General features: G+C 32.5%; 1 protein-coding gene across 1 annotated transcript in view; it reads right to left on the bottom strand.

Moving 5' to 3' along the window:
* LOC145278210 (uncharacterized) overlaps window positions 1–11,532 on the bottom strand; it is a 238,015-nt gene extending 226,483 nt beyond the window's left edge. Inside the window, exon 1 of the mRNA XM_080130497.1 lies at window positions 11,388–11,532. Within this exon, the coding sequence (XP_079986623.1) occupies window positions 11,388–11,532 (145 nt within the window). The remainder of the gene's footprint in view (window positions 1–11,387) is intronic.
* Between the last annotated feature and the right edge of the window lie 1,853 nt (window positions 11,533–13,385).

Here is a 13,385-nt window from a genome sequence, read left to right as displayed (position 1 = left end):
AAAAAATATATTTACAAAACCTTTGAAGATTTAAAAGAAAAAGTATATATTTACAAAACATTTTTTTAAAATAAGTAACAAAACGAACGTATTTAAATAAACGGGTGTCTCTTTCTGTTTCGGATTTTTGCGACCAAGATTGATTTTTATGTGCCGTGTTTTGGGGACTTTTTCTGTGTGCGTTTTTAAGACAATTCAATATTTATTCTTTAAAACATTAACTTCAGCGACAATTAATATATTTTCAAAATAATATTTTTAAATATTACATTTTTACGAATATTCGCGAGCAAGATTTAAAAAAAAAAGACGAGGTGTTTTTTTTTTCAATTAAATTATATACTTTATTTGAACTTTCAACAAACTTTTACAGACATAAAAATAGACTTTATAGATATTTTATAATAATTTTTTAAAAATATATTTAACGAAAAGTTTTTTTTTATCATTTCATGGTGAATAAAATTTCAAAGTAATAAATGGTGAAAAAAAATATCTCGAAAAGAAAAAACACCTCGTCTTTTTTTTTGTTTTAAATAAAACTTTAATTTTAAAATTTCGATGTTTGAAAAACAGTCCATAATATATATTTCATTATAAAAGTTCTATTTTTGTTTGATAAAAAGAATAAAACAGTTAATAAAAAAAAACAGTCCAAGTTCAAATAAAGACTGTTTGAATAAAAGTTATAAAAAAAAGATATGAATAAAATAATTTTTTGTTTTTATCTCGATTGTTTATACTTGTGATTTTATTATGCATAAAAAATTGCCTCGGCCTAAAAGGATTTCTCCTTCACTGACCACCGACATACATCGCACTGTAAATAAATATTGAATTGTATTAAAAACGCACGAAAAAGAAATGGCCAAAACCGTATAGAATGAACCTTTTTTTTTAAAGTTTTATTCAAACAGTCTTTATTTGAACTTTTTTTTTTAATCTTGCTCGCGAATATTCGTAAAAATGTAATATTTAAAAATATTATTTTGAAAATATATTAATTGTCGCTGAAGTTAATGTTTTAAAGAATAAATATTGAATTGTCTTAAAAACGCACACAGAACCCCCCCCCCCAAAAAAAAACACGGCACATAAAAATCAATCTTGGTCGCAAAAATCCGAAACAGAAAGAGACACCCGTTTATTTAAATATCTTTTATTTAAATACGTTCGTTTTGTTACTTATTTTAAAAAAATGTTTTGTAAATATATACTTTTTCTTTTAAATCTTCAAAGGTTTTGTAAATATATTTTTTAAAAAAATGCTGGTGAATATTCGAGCATGTTTGCTATTTGACGTGTTTAAAAACAACCGACGCCATGTGCTTGTGCCAATGTCAAGGTCGAATCACCGGTGTTAGTTGAATTGTGCGCCTGGCACAGCCAGGCGGCGTCGTCTGCTACGGGGTATCTATTCTTTACTTCATCCAAAAAATCTAACGCAAGTTGAATGGGTGACTCAAGGGGTTAATTTTTCTAGCATATTAGAAACTTAACATGAAAATCTATATTTAAAAAAAGCAGATGGACATATGATCAACTTATAAATTGAACTCGTGTCACTTTCAGCTTTAATCTTTAGTCCTAAAAGATTCCGTTGCTTTCGTGTTATGCCTTTACTGAGCAGACAAATGTACCACTGTTATGGTTTCTATTAGTAACCCCAACCCCACCGTGTTGCTCGGAAATGAATAAGGACCCTATGTATTTCTGCTTTCAGCCCTGAACTTTATCGTATCATGTTTATCTTTGTATTTTCATTCCTATAATTTTGTGATAAATAAAATAAGAATCAAGTAAAATGTCTTCTTTGCCAGTTATGGATGACCGGCACACACGGGTACCCCACGATATTATTGTCAAACTCATTAATACAAAATTAATACGACAATTGTATTTATTTTATTTAAATATTTTAATTTAATTTTAATTTTAAAAATTTTAATCTTGATTGTATAAGGCCTTTTTTTTTTTTTTTTTTTTTCAAATGCATCATCGGACAGACAGCTATAAATAACTTTAGAAACTGATTTTTTTCTCCCTTTTAGTGCGTTTATTCTGGCTAAACAAGACGGCTCATTTGTTTTGATGTCGAAACCGTGAAACGCTATTTTTCTCATCTTTCGACGCCCCCCCCCCCCCGCCCCGCACTGGATCACGTTTCGTATTTCATACAAATAAACTTTAATGTGTAAAATAAACAGAAAAACATCCGCCAGCTGTTCTCACATCATTAGTTTATCGCATTGTGTTTAATACATTTAAAAAGCCATCTCTCTAAATATGGTTTGTAGGAGTGTACTTATTGTTGTGTGTGAGTGTATGATTGTTTTTTTTTTTTTTTTTTTTTCTGTAAATACTTTCAGGTGTTATTTATATAAAAGAAATGATCTTTTTAAACTCTTTTGTTGGGTAAATAAAGCATGGTGTTCCATGGCTGTAAATCGTGGTTCGTCTTGCTTATGATCGAATGTCCATATATATATATATATATATATATATATATATATATATATATATATATATATATATATATATATATATATATATATATATATGAATTGTGTATATTTAGGCAGCATTTTTTCATTTAAACAAACATTATTAAAGACAATAGAGAGCTTTTGTATATACCTCTTTTTTATTTTTTCAATTTTCTGATGATGTTTTTGTGTATAGATCAAAGATATTAATAACTCTCACATAGTTAGATTTATCTCTTCGATGCATGTCATGATTTTGTTGCTTTTCTTAATTGCTTCTTTGGCGATGGTAATTATATATATATATATATATATATATACAAGCGGGGGGTACCCGGCGGTGTCCCGGATGTGTAGAGATGGTGTAGTAAGAAAACCCGAGGGCGGGGTGCTAAAAAAGTGGTAGTAGCGGGGGGTGGGGTCAGGACAACAGTAGGCAGCCCGGCTGGAGAGAGATGTTTAAAAAAAGTGGTAGTAGCCAGGTGCGAAGGAGCAAAAAAAGGTGTAAAAATCTAACGTCTTAGCTGATAAATCCATTGCGAAACTGGAAGTCGTGAGCATTGGAATTAAGGATAGTCAATCAAAAGGAGACTATGACTTGCAGAAATATTGACGAAAAAACCGACCCCTCCCTATTAAAAACTGCCCAGTTGAGGGTGAAGGAATTAATGATTTTGGCCAATCTTTCAATATTTGGAGAGACCGAACTTTAAAACAATATCGTTTTTGTCAAATTCCGACATGTCTGTCGGAAGTTTTTGCAAGACATAAACACACACACACACAGACACACACACAGACACACACACACACACATTTTGCCTTTCATATAATAGATTATTTAAATATATATTGGTCAAATGACTTTCGGTCACCTAAATTGGTTTCAACATTACTCAAAAACAACTAATTTCTTTTTAACTATATTTTAGTAAAAAAATTAAAAACCATTCTATGGAAGCTAGATAGACCCCATTATTTTATTATACCACACCTGTTCAAACTGAAACACGCTTATCACAATATTCTTATATATTTAAAAAACCTTGTTAAACTTTGTGGCATATTTTCATTCTATGGAGGACAAGCGTGAAAGCAGACCCCACACTTTTATCATACCATCCCTGTTCAAGCTGAAACATAAATATCAAAGTATTCTTATGTGCATCTATGTCAACAAATCCTTCTAAAAGGTTTGTTCTTGTTTTTTATTTCCATTCTTTATGGAACGGGCGTGTATGCAGACCCTCACAATTTTATTAAACCACCACTGTTTAGCCACTTTTGCTCCTTGATATTTCTTCTATTATTGTATGTGGTCAGTTTAGTATAATAGCAAACCATATTGGAGCCTATTCGTGTACACGCACACATACAGTTTTATTATATATATATATATATATATATATATATATATATATATATATATATATTGTTACATATGGGGGTATGATAGGTGGGAGATTTAAGCAACAAGTAACGTAGGGGTATGATAAGAAATTTCCGAGAAGAATGAAAACTGTTTATCTTTCTGGCATGTTGCCCAAAAAGGGGGTGGGGGTACAAAGGAATTTACGGGAAAGCAAAAACCCAAGTATTTTCTCTTTATCGCATATGTGACACAGCAAAAATAAAATAATAAAGCAAGTGGATGGAAACGCAAGGACGAACACAATAAAAAATGCGAGAAAATAACGAAATAACAACTTTTCCAAACGATACAAAAATAGATAAGAAAAAAAAGAAGAGTTTAACAAAAGAAAAAGGGTACTTGTGCATTTAACGAACCAGACATAACTCAGCATTTGCTCGGCTTTGTCCGGCGCATGACGTCAACAGCCGGATAAAACCGAGCGTTGGCGATAAAATAAAAACAACGCTACAACAAAATAACTCTACAATGAAATTGTAAAATGTAGAAACATAAAAAAATTAGATAAATAAAAAGCAAAAACCTACCGTTCATTTATGTTTTTTTTTTTTAAATTATTGTTGTTTGAAATTGTTTTCTGTTTTCAAAATAAATACATATAAACAAGTTTTTTTTGTTAACTTTTTTTTTTGTCTGAACTGTTTTTTTTTTTTGCTTTTTTTTCAATTTTTAACGTAAAAAGGGGGGGCAGGAACAAGGATTATTTGTACATTTTTTTCGCCAGAAACAAGGATTTGTAGAAAAGTAACTTATCTTGCCTTTGATAATATTTGTTATATATTTGTTTTTTGACAACTTTTTTGAATCTATGTGTACAGTAATACAAACCCTTTTTTATTTATTCGTGGAAGGAGGGTTTCGGCCTTCCTATTTGGTACAGTGACCAAGAAACCCTCCTTTTCGGCGGGGTTGTATCCACCAAAGACCCAGACCAGTGTCACAAGTCTGCCGGCGGTTAAAAACGGACTCGTCGATTTCTACCGTATGGCCTGGGCCTCCAATCTGCCGGGGATTCCTAAGAAAATAGTCCCTGCATATATCATGCAGCAAATTTTCCAATCCACGATTGTGTGGCGAGAACGTAACCCACATTCGCGATGGAGATTTTTTGTAGATGCCATCTCGAACGCCCATAAGTATATTATCTTTATTATACACGCGATGGTTAGTCGGGATTTTGAGAAGGTCCCAATCCTAATGGAGGTCCATCGACAACATGTTACACTTCTACACCTCCAACCGTAACCGTCGGAAAGGCTTGTTCTCTTTGCAAGTACACAATCCTGGCCAAAATGTAAACACCTTTTCTCTTCTGCCAACAATTTCCGTTGCTGGCAAAAGTTTAGTGCAGCCTCTGGGGTCTGGAGCTGGTCCGCAAGGTTTGTAATATTCATTATTATTTCGTCAGTTATCTTTTTAAAACTCTCTTCAAATAAGCGTTTCTTGAGTTGTGACACTCTTCCAATTGATAGCGAAATTCTCGCCTGCTTAATCGGTAATGCTCGGTTATATCCGGCTGTTGACGTCATGCGTCGGACAAAGCCGAGCAAATGCTGAGTTACGTCTGGTTCGTTAAATGCACAAGTACCAGAAAAAGAAATGTATTTAAAGTTATGGAATCTGAAGTATATCTACGTATATGGAAATGAGTGAAAGTCCTTGGGCGGGGGGTAATCAAAGTCTTTACATTTACAAGTTTCTTTTGTTTTTCCCTTTTTTTTTTGTTTCTTTTGCTGGGGTGTTTCACAACTCGACGCCGCCGCCGTTAATCCAAGGTATTTCCTTCGGTGTGGAAAAAGTTCACATAGCCATCTCGCGTGTTTTCTTTTCTTGCTCACGCGTTATATATATGTCTCTTTCGTGAGGGATAAGATATCACATCGTGCGTTTGGCTCATCCATATCTCTTTCGCATGACGAGAAAAAGCCATCGTCTGTTTCGTGAGGAAATAAATTTGTCGCATTCTCTCGCATGATTGGAGAAGGTCGCGTCGTTCACGTCTCATGTATCGGTATCTCCTTTTCGCATGAGGGGAAGAGGTTGTCCCCCTCCTGCTCTCACGTGGAGGAGACCTATCAACAGGTCGGCGACCCAAGCTGAAAAAAGCGACTTCTGCTAGTGTCCAGTTAAAAAAAGGGAAAAGGGGAAGCGATAACTCTTCCGGTTTCTCCCTTTCTTCTCTGCTTCACAATCCTTTCTAAAAATAGACTTGACGAAATCTCTGGTTGGTAAAGTCTTTGCAAGTTTTAAAGGGGTGGTAGACTCGCTCAGTTCCAAAACGACTACTGCAGTAGCCTACCTTGTGGGAATCATCTTTTATTTTACCTTGGTGACGAAATATAAAAAAAACAAAAATGATATATCTCGTCAGCCTAAAATTAAGTATTTAAATTTTGATTTAAATACATAGTCCAATTTAAAGATCATGTCACAATATATATATATATATATATATATATATATATATATATATATATATATATATATATATATATATATATTTAAAGTGATGGTTGTGGTTTTTTCAGTCTTTTATCATATTTTTATTTTAAAATATTTTTATAACGTGTTTCAAGCTTTGTTTCGCTCTCTTCAGATATTTCGTAAAAAGTTTTTTTTAAGTGAGAGTTTGAAATGTTATTTTTACATCTGCTGCTCATTTAAAAAAAAACTTTTTACAAAAATATCTGAAGAGAGCGAAACAAAGCTTGAAATGCGTTATAAAAATATTTTAAAATAAAAATATGATAAAAGGCTGAAAAACCCATAATTGTTGATGGCTACACTCTTTTAAATATATATATATATATATATATATATATATATATATATATATATATATATATATATATATATATATATTAGCATTTCAGCCCGGCGTTGCCCAGGTGTTTGGAGCTGTGTGTTAAGCAAAAAAACAAAGTGGTAGTAGGCAGGCAGGCTCGAACCCGTACCGTGAAGGAGGAAAAGAATGGAAAAAAATATGACGTCTTTGCTGTTACGACCACCATCAAACTGGAAGTGACGTAGGTTTTAATTAAGGCTAGACAATCGAAAAGAGGGGATGACTTTCGAAAATATCGGCAAAAAACGCGACCCCTCCCTGTTGAAAAGTGCCCGGTTGAGAGTGAACAAATTAATGTTTTTAGCCAATTTTTCGGTATTTGTAGTCTGAAAAACGATACTGATCTTGTGAAAATCCGTCGCCTCTGTCGAAAGTGTTAGGCAGACATGCGAACATACATACATACATTTATATATTAGTAGCTCAAATTTTGGACCCAAACCGATTAAAAAGCTTGCCCTTTCTCTGAATACCCTTTATGTAAAATTCCAAATGTTTAGACAAGAAATTGTCTGAGTAATTTGGTAGAGACCGCAGAGGTCAATTTTTTTTTTTAACTTTGATCCCTATTATGACCCCTTAACATTTATTGTTTTGGGCTCACATCAAGTTATTAAGTTAGATCCATGTCCAAGGAATCTATATCTAAAATTTAAATTGTTTATACTGAAAATTGGCGGAGGAGTTTGGTAGAGTTCCCAAAGGTCAAATGGTTAACTTTGATTCCTTAGCAGCCAAATTTCTGGCCGAAAACGGATTACAAAGATTTTCTCAAATCTCATTACCCTGTATATCAAATTTCGGGTCTGTAGACTGAAAATTGATAGAGTTATTGCGTAGGGAAATGTACACAGACAGACAGACAGACACTTTCACTGTTTTATATATATATATATATATATATATATATATGGTTGTATAGATTGGTTTCCTAGATGTAAATCCACTGAAATTAAAGAGTGCTCAATGGAGGACAGAGCTGGTATATAGTCTATTTATTATACAAACGTTATTGGTCACATCTGTGCATGCATGTTTCAGTGGAATCTCAATTCAGAGAGACCACCTCATCACACAAATGTGTTTGCTTTTTCCGTCTTATTTATTATTCCACAAGGAATACAAAATGAAAACTTAAAATTTTCTTTATTCCATGGAGTTTCAAAAAATGTCTCTTATCCTCAGAGGAAAGTAGTTAGTAAAATAATGATCATAGGCAAGCTAAAATCTTGCTGGTTAGAACATAAATTGAAAACTACAAATTATGAGAGAAATCATATTTGTATAAAAGTTGATAATAATGCAGAAATGTATAGATTAAAACAATATTCCAAATGAAATCGAGGCTCAATGAAAAATAATTCAAAAAGGTGTCAATCCAAAGAAAATGTTAATCAATAATTAGAGATGAAAATAAAATAGCTCAATTGTAATTGTAATAATAATTTGAGTGGTTGATCATGGAACATGAGCAAATTCGAAATGCGAAGATGGCATCTAAAAATTGCAGTAAAAGGTTTTCCCACAGGATAAAATGAGAATACAAAGTGAAAAATTTGCTATTTGCCTCGTAATAACTTTTTACTAATTTCAATAAGTTTGCGTTCATGCGGAGCATTCATGAACAACAATTTTTAAAAAATTTCTTTATGTAGTCCTATTTGGGCAACTAGTAAAATGGAAACATTTTTCAAATATGACCTAAAATTCCAAATCAGCAAGGTGAATAAATCATATTTTGAATTGAAGGCTATAAAAAGTTTCCTCCTAACTAGAATTCTATTTCGTTTTCTGTATAAGTTTTAAAAATGTGTAAACAAATATAAACAAAAACAATTTCATGACATACAGGGCAGTGTCGGATAGGGACAGCTAGTTTATTAATAAAAAATATTTATTGAAAAATGTAGAAATAAAAATGTTAATATGGAATTTAGCTGAAAAAAGAGTGCACAGGCATACTCATTTCTTCAGCAAAAGGTCGGTTTCCTTAATCATCTGCTGAATGTTTATATGGGATGTAGTGAACACAGCCGAAATAAAAGATTGGATGATAGAAAAATAGACAAAAAATGTAGGAAATTATCTCTACATTTTTATTTATTTCTGTTCTCATTCTTTCATGGGATGAAAGGATATGCGAAAGTTAAGGTATAAATCTTAACAGACAAAAACTCTACATGCAAGTAGAAAAATGAAAAGTTTTATTTAATAATTTGATTGGTCAACAAAAGTCACATAGTGTTGTCAGTGCTGACGTCATCACGACCAGAACCCAAATTAATATGGCAATGCATATACTTTGTAATCTAATAACGAAAGGTTCTCTTTAAAATTAAGTGATTTCAAAATAGATTTGATTTATGTTCTATGAGCAAAGTTTCTTTCCTAGAACATCCTACCTTTGAAACAAAAACCACAAATCTTTTTCCTAACCGACGGCAACATGGTCAAGTCTAACGTGATTACATGTTGTCGTAGCAGTATCAGAATTTTTGTAGGAATTTTTGACACCCCTAACACGAAACTGCGAATACAATATAAAAATCTCGTAATTTCTCTGTTAAAAGTGGGTTATTTATTTTCTTTATGGATTATATTTCCAAAATAAACTATTACAGTTGTTTTAAAAGTAATAGAAATATATTTTTTTTTTTTAAAAAACAGTAATGAATTTTCCGAACTCAATATTTTTCAATTTTTAAACTTTAAAAATCTATCAAAACTTTTCTATTGATTCTATTTTTACGATATTTTCAGGGTCAATGTGAAATTTTATGTTCTTTCCAATAAACCGAATATAATATTTTAAACAAACGTTTTTTTTTAATTCACGCCCCCCCCCAAGTGTCACCCATTTTGAAATGTCTATTAAAAAGTAAATAATTAATTTATGTCGCACAAATTGAAGAGAAAGGGTCAATAAATAATATATTCAAATTTAAAACAAAAAAAAATCGCTTTTTTAGAAATTTACCTGTAAAGTCCGAAGTTTAAAACCTTATTTTATAAGAACACATTGTTTTTTTTTTGTCTTTTTTTTGTCTTTTTTTTTTTTATGAAACCTTGGTCCTTGCTCCTTTAATTGAAAAAATAATTAGGGCTTGAATTACATTTTTCGAGGAGTTATAAGCTTGAAAAGACAGGGGGTCGAATAATTCACGCCTCTCATTTTGAAATGTCTATTAAAAAGTAAATAATTAATTTATTTTGAATAGTTTTATATATCACAAATTGAAGAGAAAAGGTCAGTAAATAATATATTCAAATTTAAAACAAAAAAAAAATCGCATTTTTAGAAATTTACCTGTAAAGTCCGAAGTTTAAAACCTTTTTTTTAAAAAAAAAACACATTGTTTTTTTTTTTGTTTTTTTTTTTTTATAAAACCTTGGTCCTTGCTCCTTTAATTGAAAAAAAAAATTAGGGCTTGAATTACATTTTTCGAGGAGTTATAAGCTTGGAAAGATGGGGTGGAATTATTCACTATTTTCACGAAATTTCTGACACTGCTAAATTGTTGTCGTCCTTTTGAATCGTCAATTCCTTTTAAGATTATTATGGCTGTCCTATCCCACCTATTGTTTATGATTCTCTGGTCCATTGAATCTTTATCCTCGAACAGCTCACAAGCCTTGATCAGCAAAAAAAACATCTGAAAAAGGCATCATCATAAGTAATGGAAACGGCTTTTAAATATTTAATCGTCTTTTACAGGTGACCCTGTATCAGCCAGTCATCATCTGGCCCTATAAACTCTTTTTATGCCAAACACGTGTTTGCAAAATAAAACTGTTCACTGGCTTACATTATAGAATACGATATCATTTATTACCTTTATTCTTTTAATTTATACTGCGACCCCCCCCCACACACACATCGTGATTCAAACTACAATTACATGATTAAAATCTTTTCTTCAGATCACAAAGAAATGTTAGAATCTATTATATATTTATCCAGATGTTTCATATGACTTTATTAGAAAGACAATCAGTATGTTTTAACTTTCTTGATTGAAATAATTTCGTTTCGGTTAATTTAGGTTTTTGTATAACTTCTTCGTATAATGTTACTTTATTTTCTTCGTATTTAAAAATAAGACCGTGGCAAGAAAAATGTTTTTGCTGTATATACTGTAATGATGAAATTTCTCATCACAAATAACAAATTCCATATCCATGTGTGCCATTCTAATGAAGTGTATTTTAAAAAAGAGAGAAAGACGCTAATAGTGTTTTATTAGTTGCTGGCCATACTCTTCAGTCAATGGTTAGCACCTTTGTCTTGCATCCATTCAGTGGACAACAAACTGAACTCTTCGAGTCAATCAGTGCATCGTGCATCACACACACACACACACACACACACACACACACACACACACACACACACACACACACACACACACACACACACACACTCATTACTGGTAAGTTGATATTTATTTTTCTCTGGAAGTAAGCACTCACATTTCACCCTGTCTCTGTTTTCTGGACATTTTGACGCATCTGTAACATCAGATACTTGGCTTATGGCACTGCTTTGGTCATTCAAACTGAAAGTGCTTAGCCAGACGATTGGGCCCGGAACAATTAAAAACAATGCAGTGACTTCTCTGTGAACTTGGGTAGAGGGATTCTTTTTCTGTGACAGATTTATTGACGATGGCAACCATTCTTTTGTTGTTCACGCTTGACTGAGCATGATTTCCATTTGGATGTGGCAATGTGGCAAATGCATGCAACAGTTGTTGGGTATCGACAGGCATTCTGGCCACGAATACTTCAGTGTCTTCAAACAAGCTGGAGAGTTTTGTACATGCAGTGTAGAACTCATCTACCAATTCATCTGAATATAAGGAGTGCTTTGAAAACTACCTGTATGCTTTGTACAGGTTAAGTGCAAAGGCTCTGCACAGTGCATCTTTTACACGTGTCACATTGGTCTTATCTGCATCTGACAGTTGCTGGTAGATGTCAATGTCAAAGGCCCCTCCGGCTAGTGGCAAGAGGATTACTTGCTCGACCCTGTTAACTCCCAGGAGTTTGAAAATCAGATCCACACTCTCCAACCAATCTACAATAGACGTTGTTCCATCATAATCTGGTATGAGTTTTAGGTTGGACCTTCCTTCAGCCATAACACCGAAATAGTTTGTGTTTGTTTTTGCTTTTGAAATGAATACTGTGCAGGAATATGTATGATTCTAAAACAAATACTGTCGACACAAGAAAATTCAACATCTTTTATACTTCCGAGGCTTACATGTATACAAATGAGTACAGGCTTCACTTTTGGACCAGTCGTGTATGTGCAGTATCATTTCTGCATCGATTACCATGACGTCACACATTGTCTGCAGCTTTACTCCTACGAAATTTGAATATTCGATAATGCCTTTACCATTTGAGCTGCCCACATGTTGGGAATGTATTCAATATACACGTGACAAGTATTATTATTTTGTATTTTCATATCAACAACTACTACATACACATCAGATGCAAAACAGTTGATTAATACATTTGCATTTAATTACTACTTACCGACATGAAAAGCAGACAGATTAAAATACACAAAGCCAGTAATATTAATGCTAACCAATAAATACAATATTTCATGGCAATATAAAAATACATTTGTTTGTTTGAGCAGCAAAATAAAGAAGTGGACATTTACACTCGTACATACAGAATATGAAGTTACTTAATAGTGGAGAAAATACAAACAAAATTATAAGCAGAATGGGTTTGTGTAACGTAGTCTTAATATGTCAACGCTTGGGATCCACACGTTGTATACAGACAGTCACAAGGAAACAAAAGAGGAAAAAATTTGACTCAATTTTTTTTTTTCAGTGAAACAACAGACACTTATTTACATGTACTTTCCAGAATAACACCTTGTCTCTTGTTCAAAAGTCTTCTCATAATCCAATGTGCTTACCAAGACTCTACCATGTCGAACATGTGGTACTTTGTTCGGCCATGTTTAAGACGTGTCTTTTCCAGCCATTTTCAGGCCACATGTGTACCATATCTATATTTGTCCTTCTCGGCTACATTTTTTTTCATAACCTTTTTCTTTCATTCTCCATTGGTGTAATGTCACCTCACACCACTCGGTCATTTGCATACCGCTGCTTTTGCTACTGCTGCTTCTGCTGCTGCTGTCATACGCACATCTGCACTCTGTTACATTTGAACACCGTCTGATCAGTTTGAAAGTCGCACTGATCTCATTTATGAATTTACAATATCATGTTAAAATCCAAACATTTCCAAGAAAGATAGTTCTGGTTTGCTCACATATTCTGTTTTCAATGCAAAAGAAAAATGCAATTTTGAAGTAAAAGAAAACGGAATTTTTATCATTTGAAATTCATTCTAGTTTGGTTGCACTTGAGTTGTAGAGAAATTTTATTTTTGCTATTTATTTATTTTTAAAATATGTAAAAAAAAATGTGGGAATGAAAGTAAAATTTGATTAATAAGATTTAAATTTAGAGGAAATGCAAGTGTTTGGTTGATGATCTTTTTAAAGAACGCATTTCAGGTGAAAACATTATTACATACTTACATGTTATGTTAAAATTTGTTAAATTCCAAAAATTGCAAGAAA

The sequence above is a fragment of the Euprymna scolopes genome, chromosome 6 (assembly GCF_053919585.1).
Source record: "Euprymna scolopes isolate OS-2025 chromosome 6, ASM5391958v1, whole genome shotgun sequence".
NCBI classification, from domain to species: Eukaryota; Metazoa; Mollusca; class Cephalopoda; order Sepiida; family Sepiolidae; genus Euprymna; species Euprymna scolopes.
Note: the sequence above shows the minus strand (reverse complement) of the source record. Positions and strands in the feature narration are given on the sequence as shown.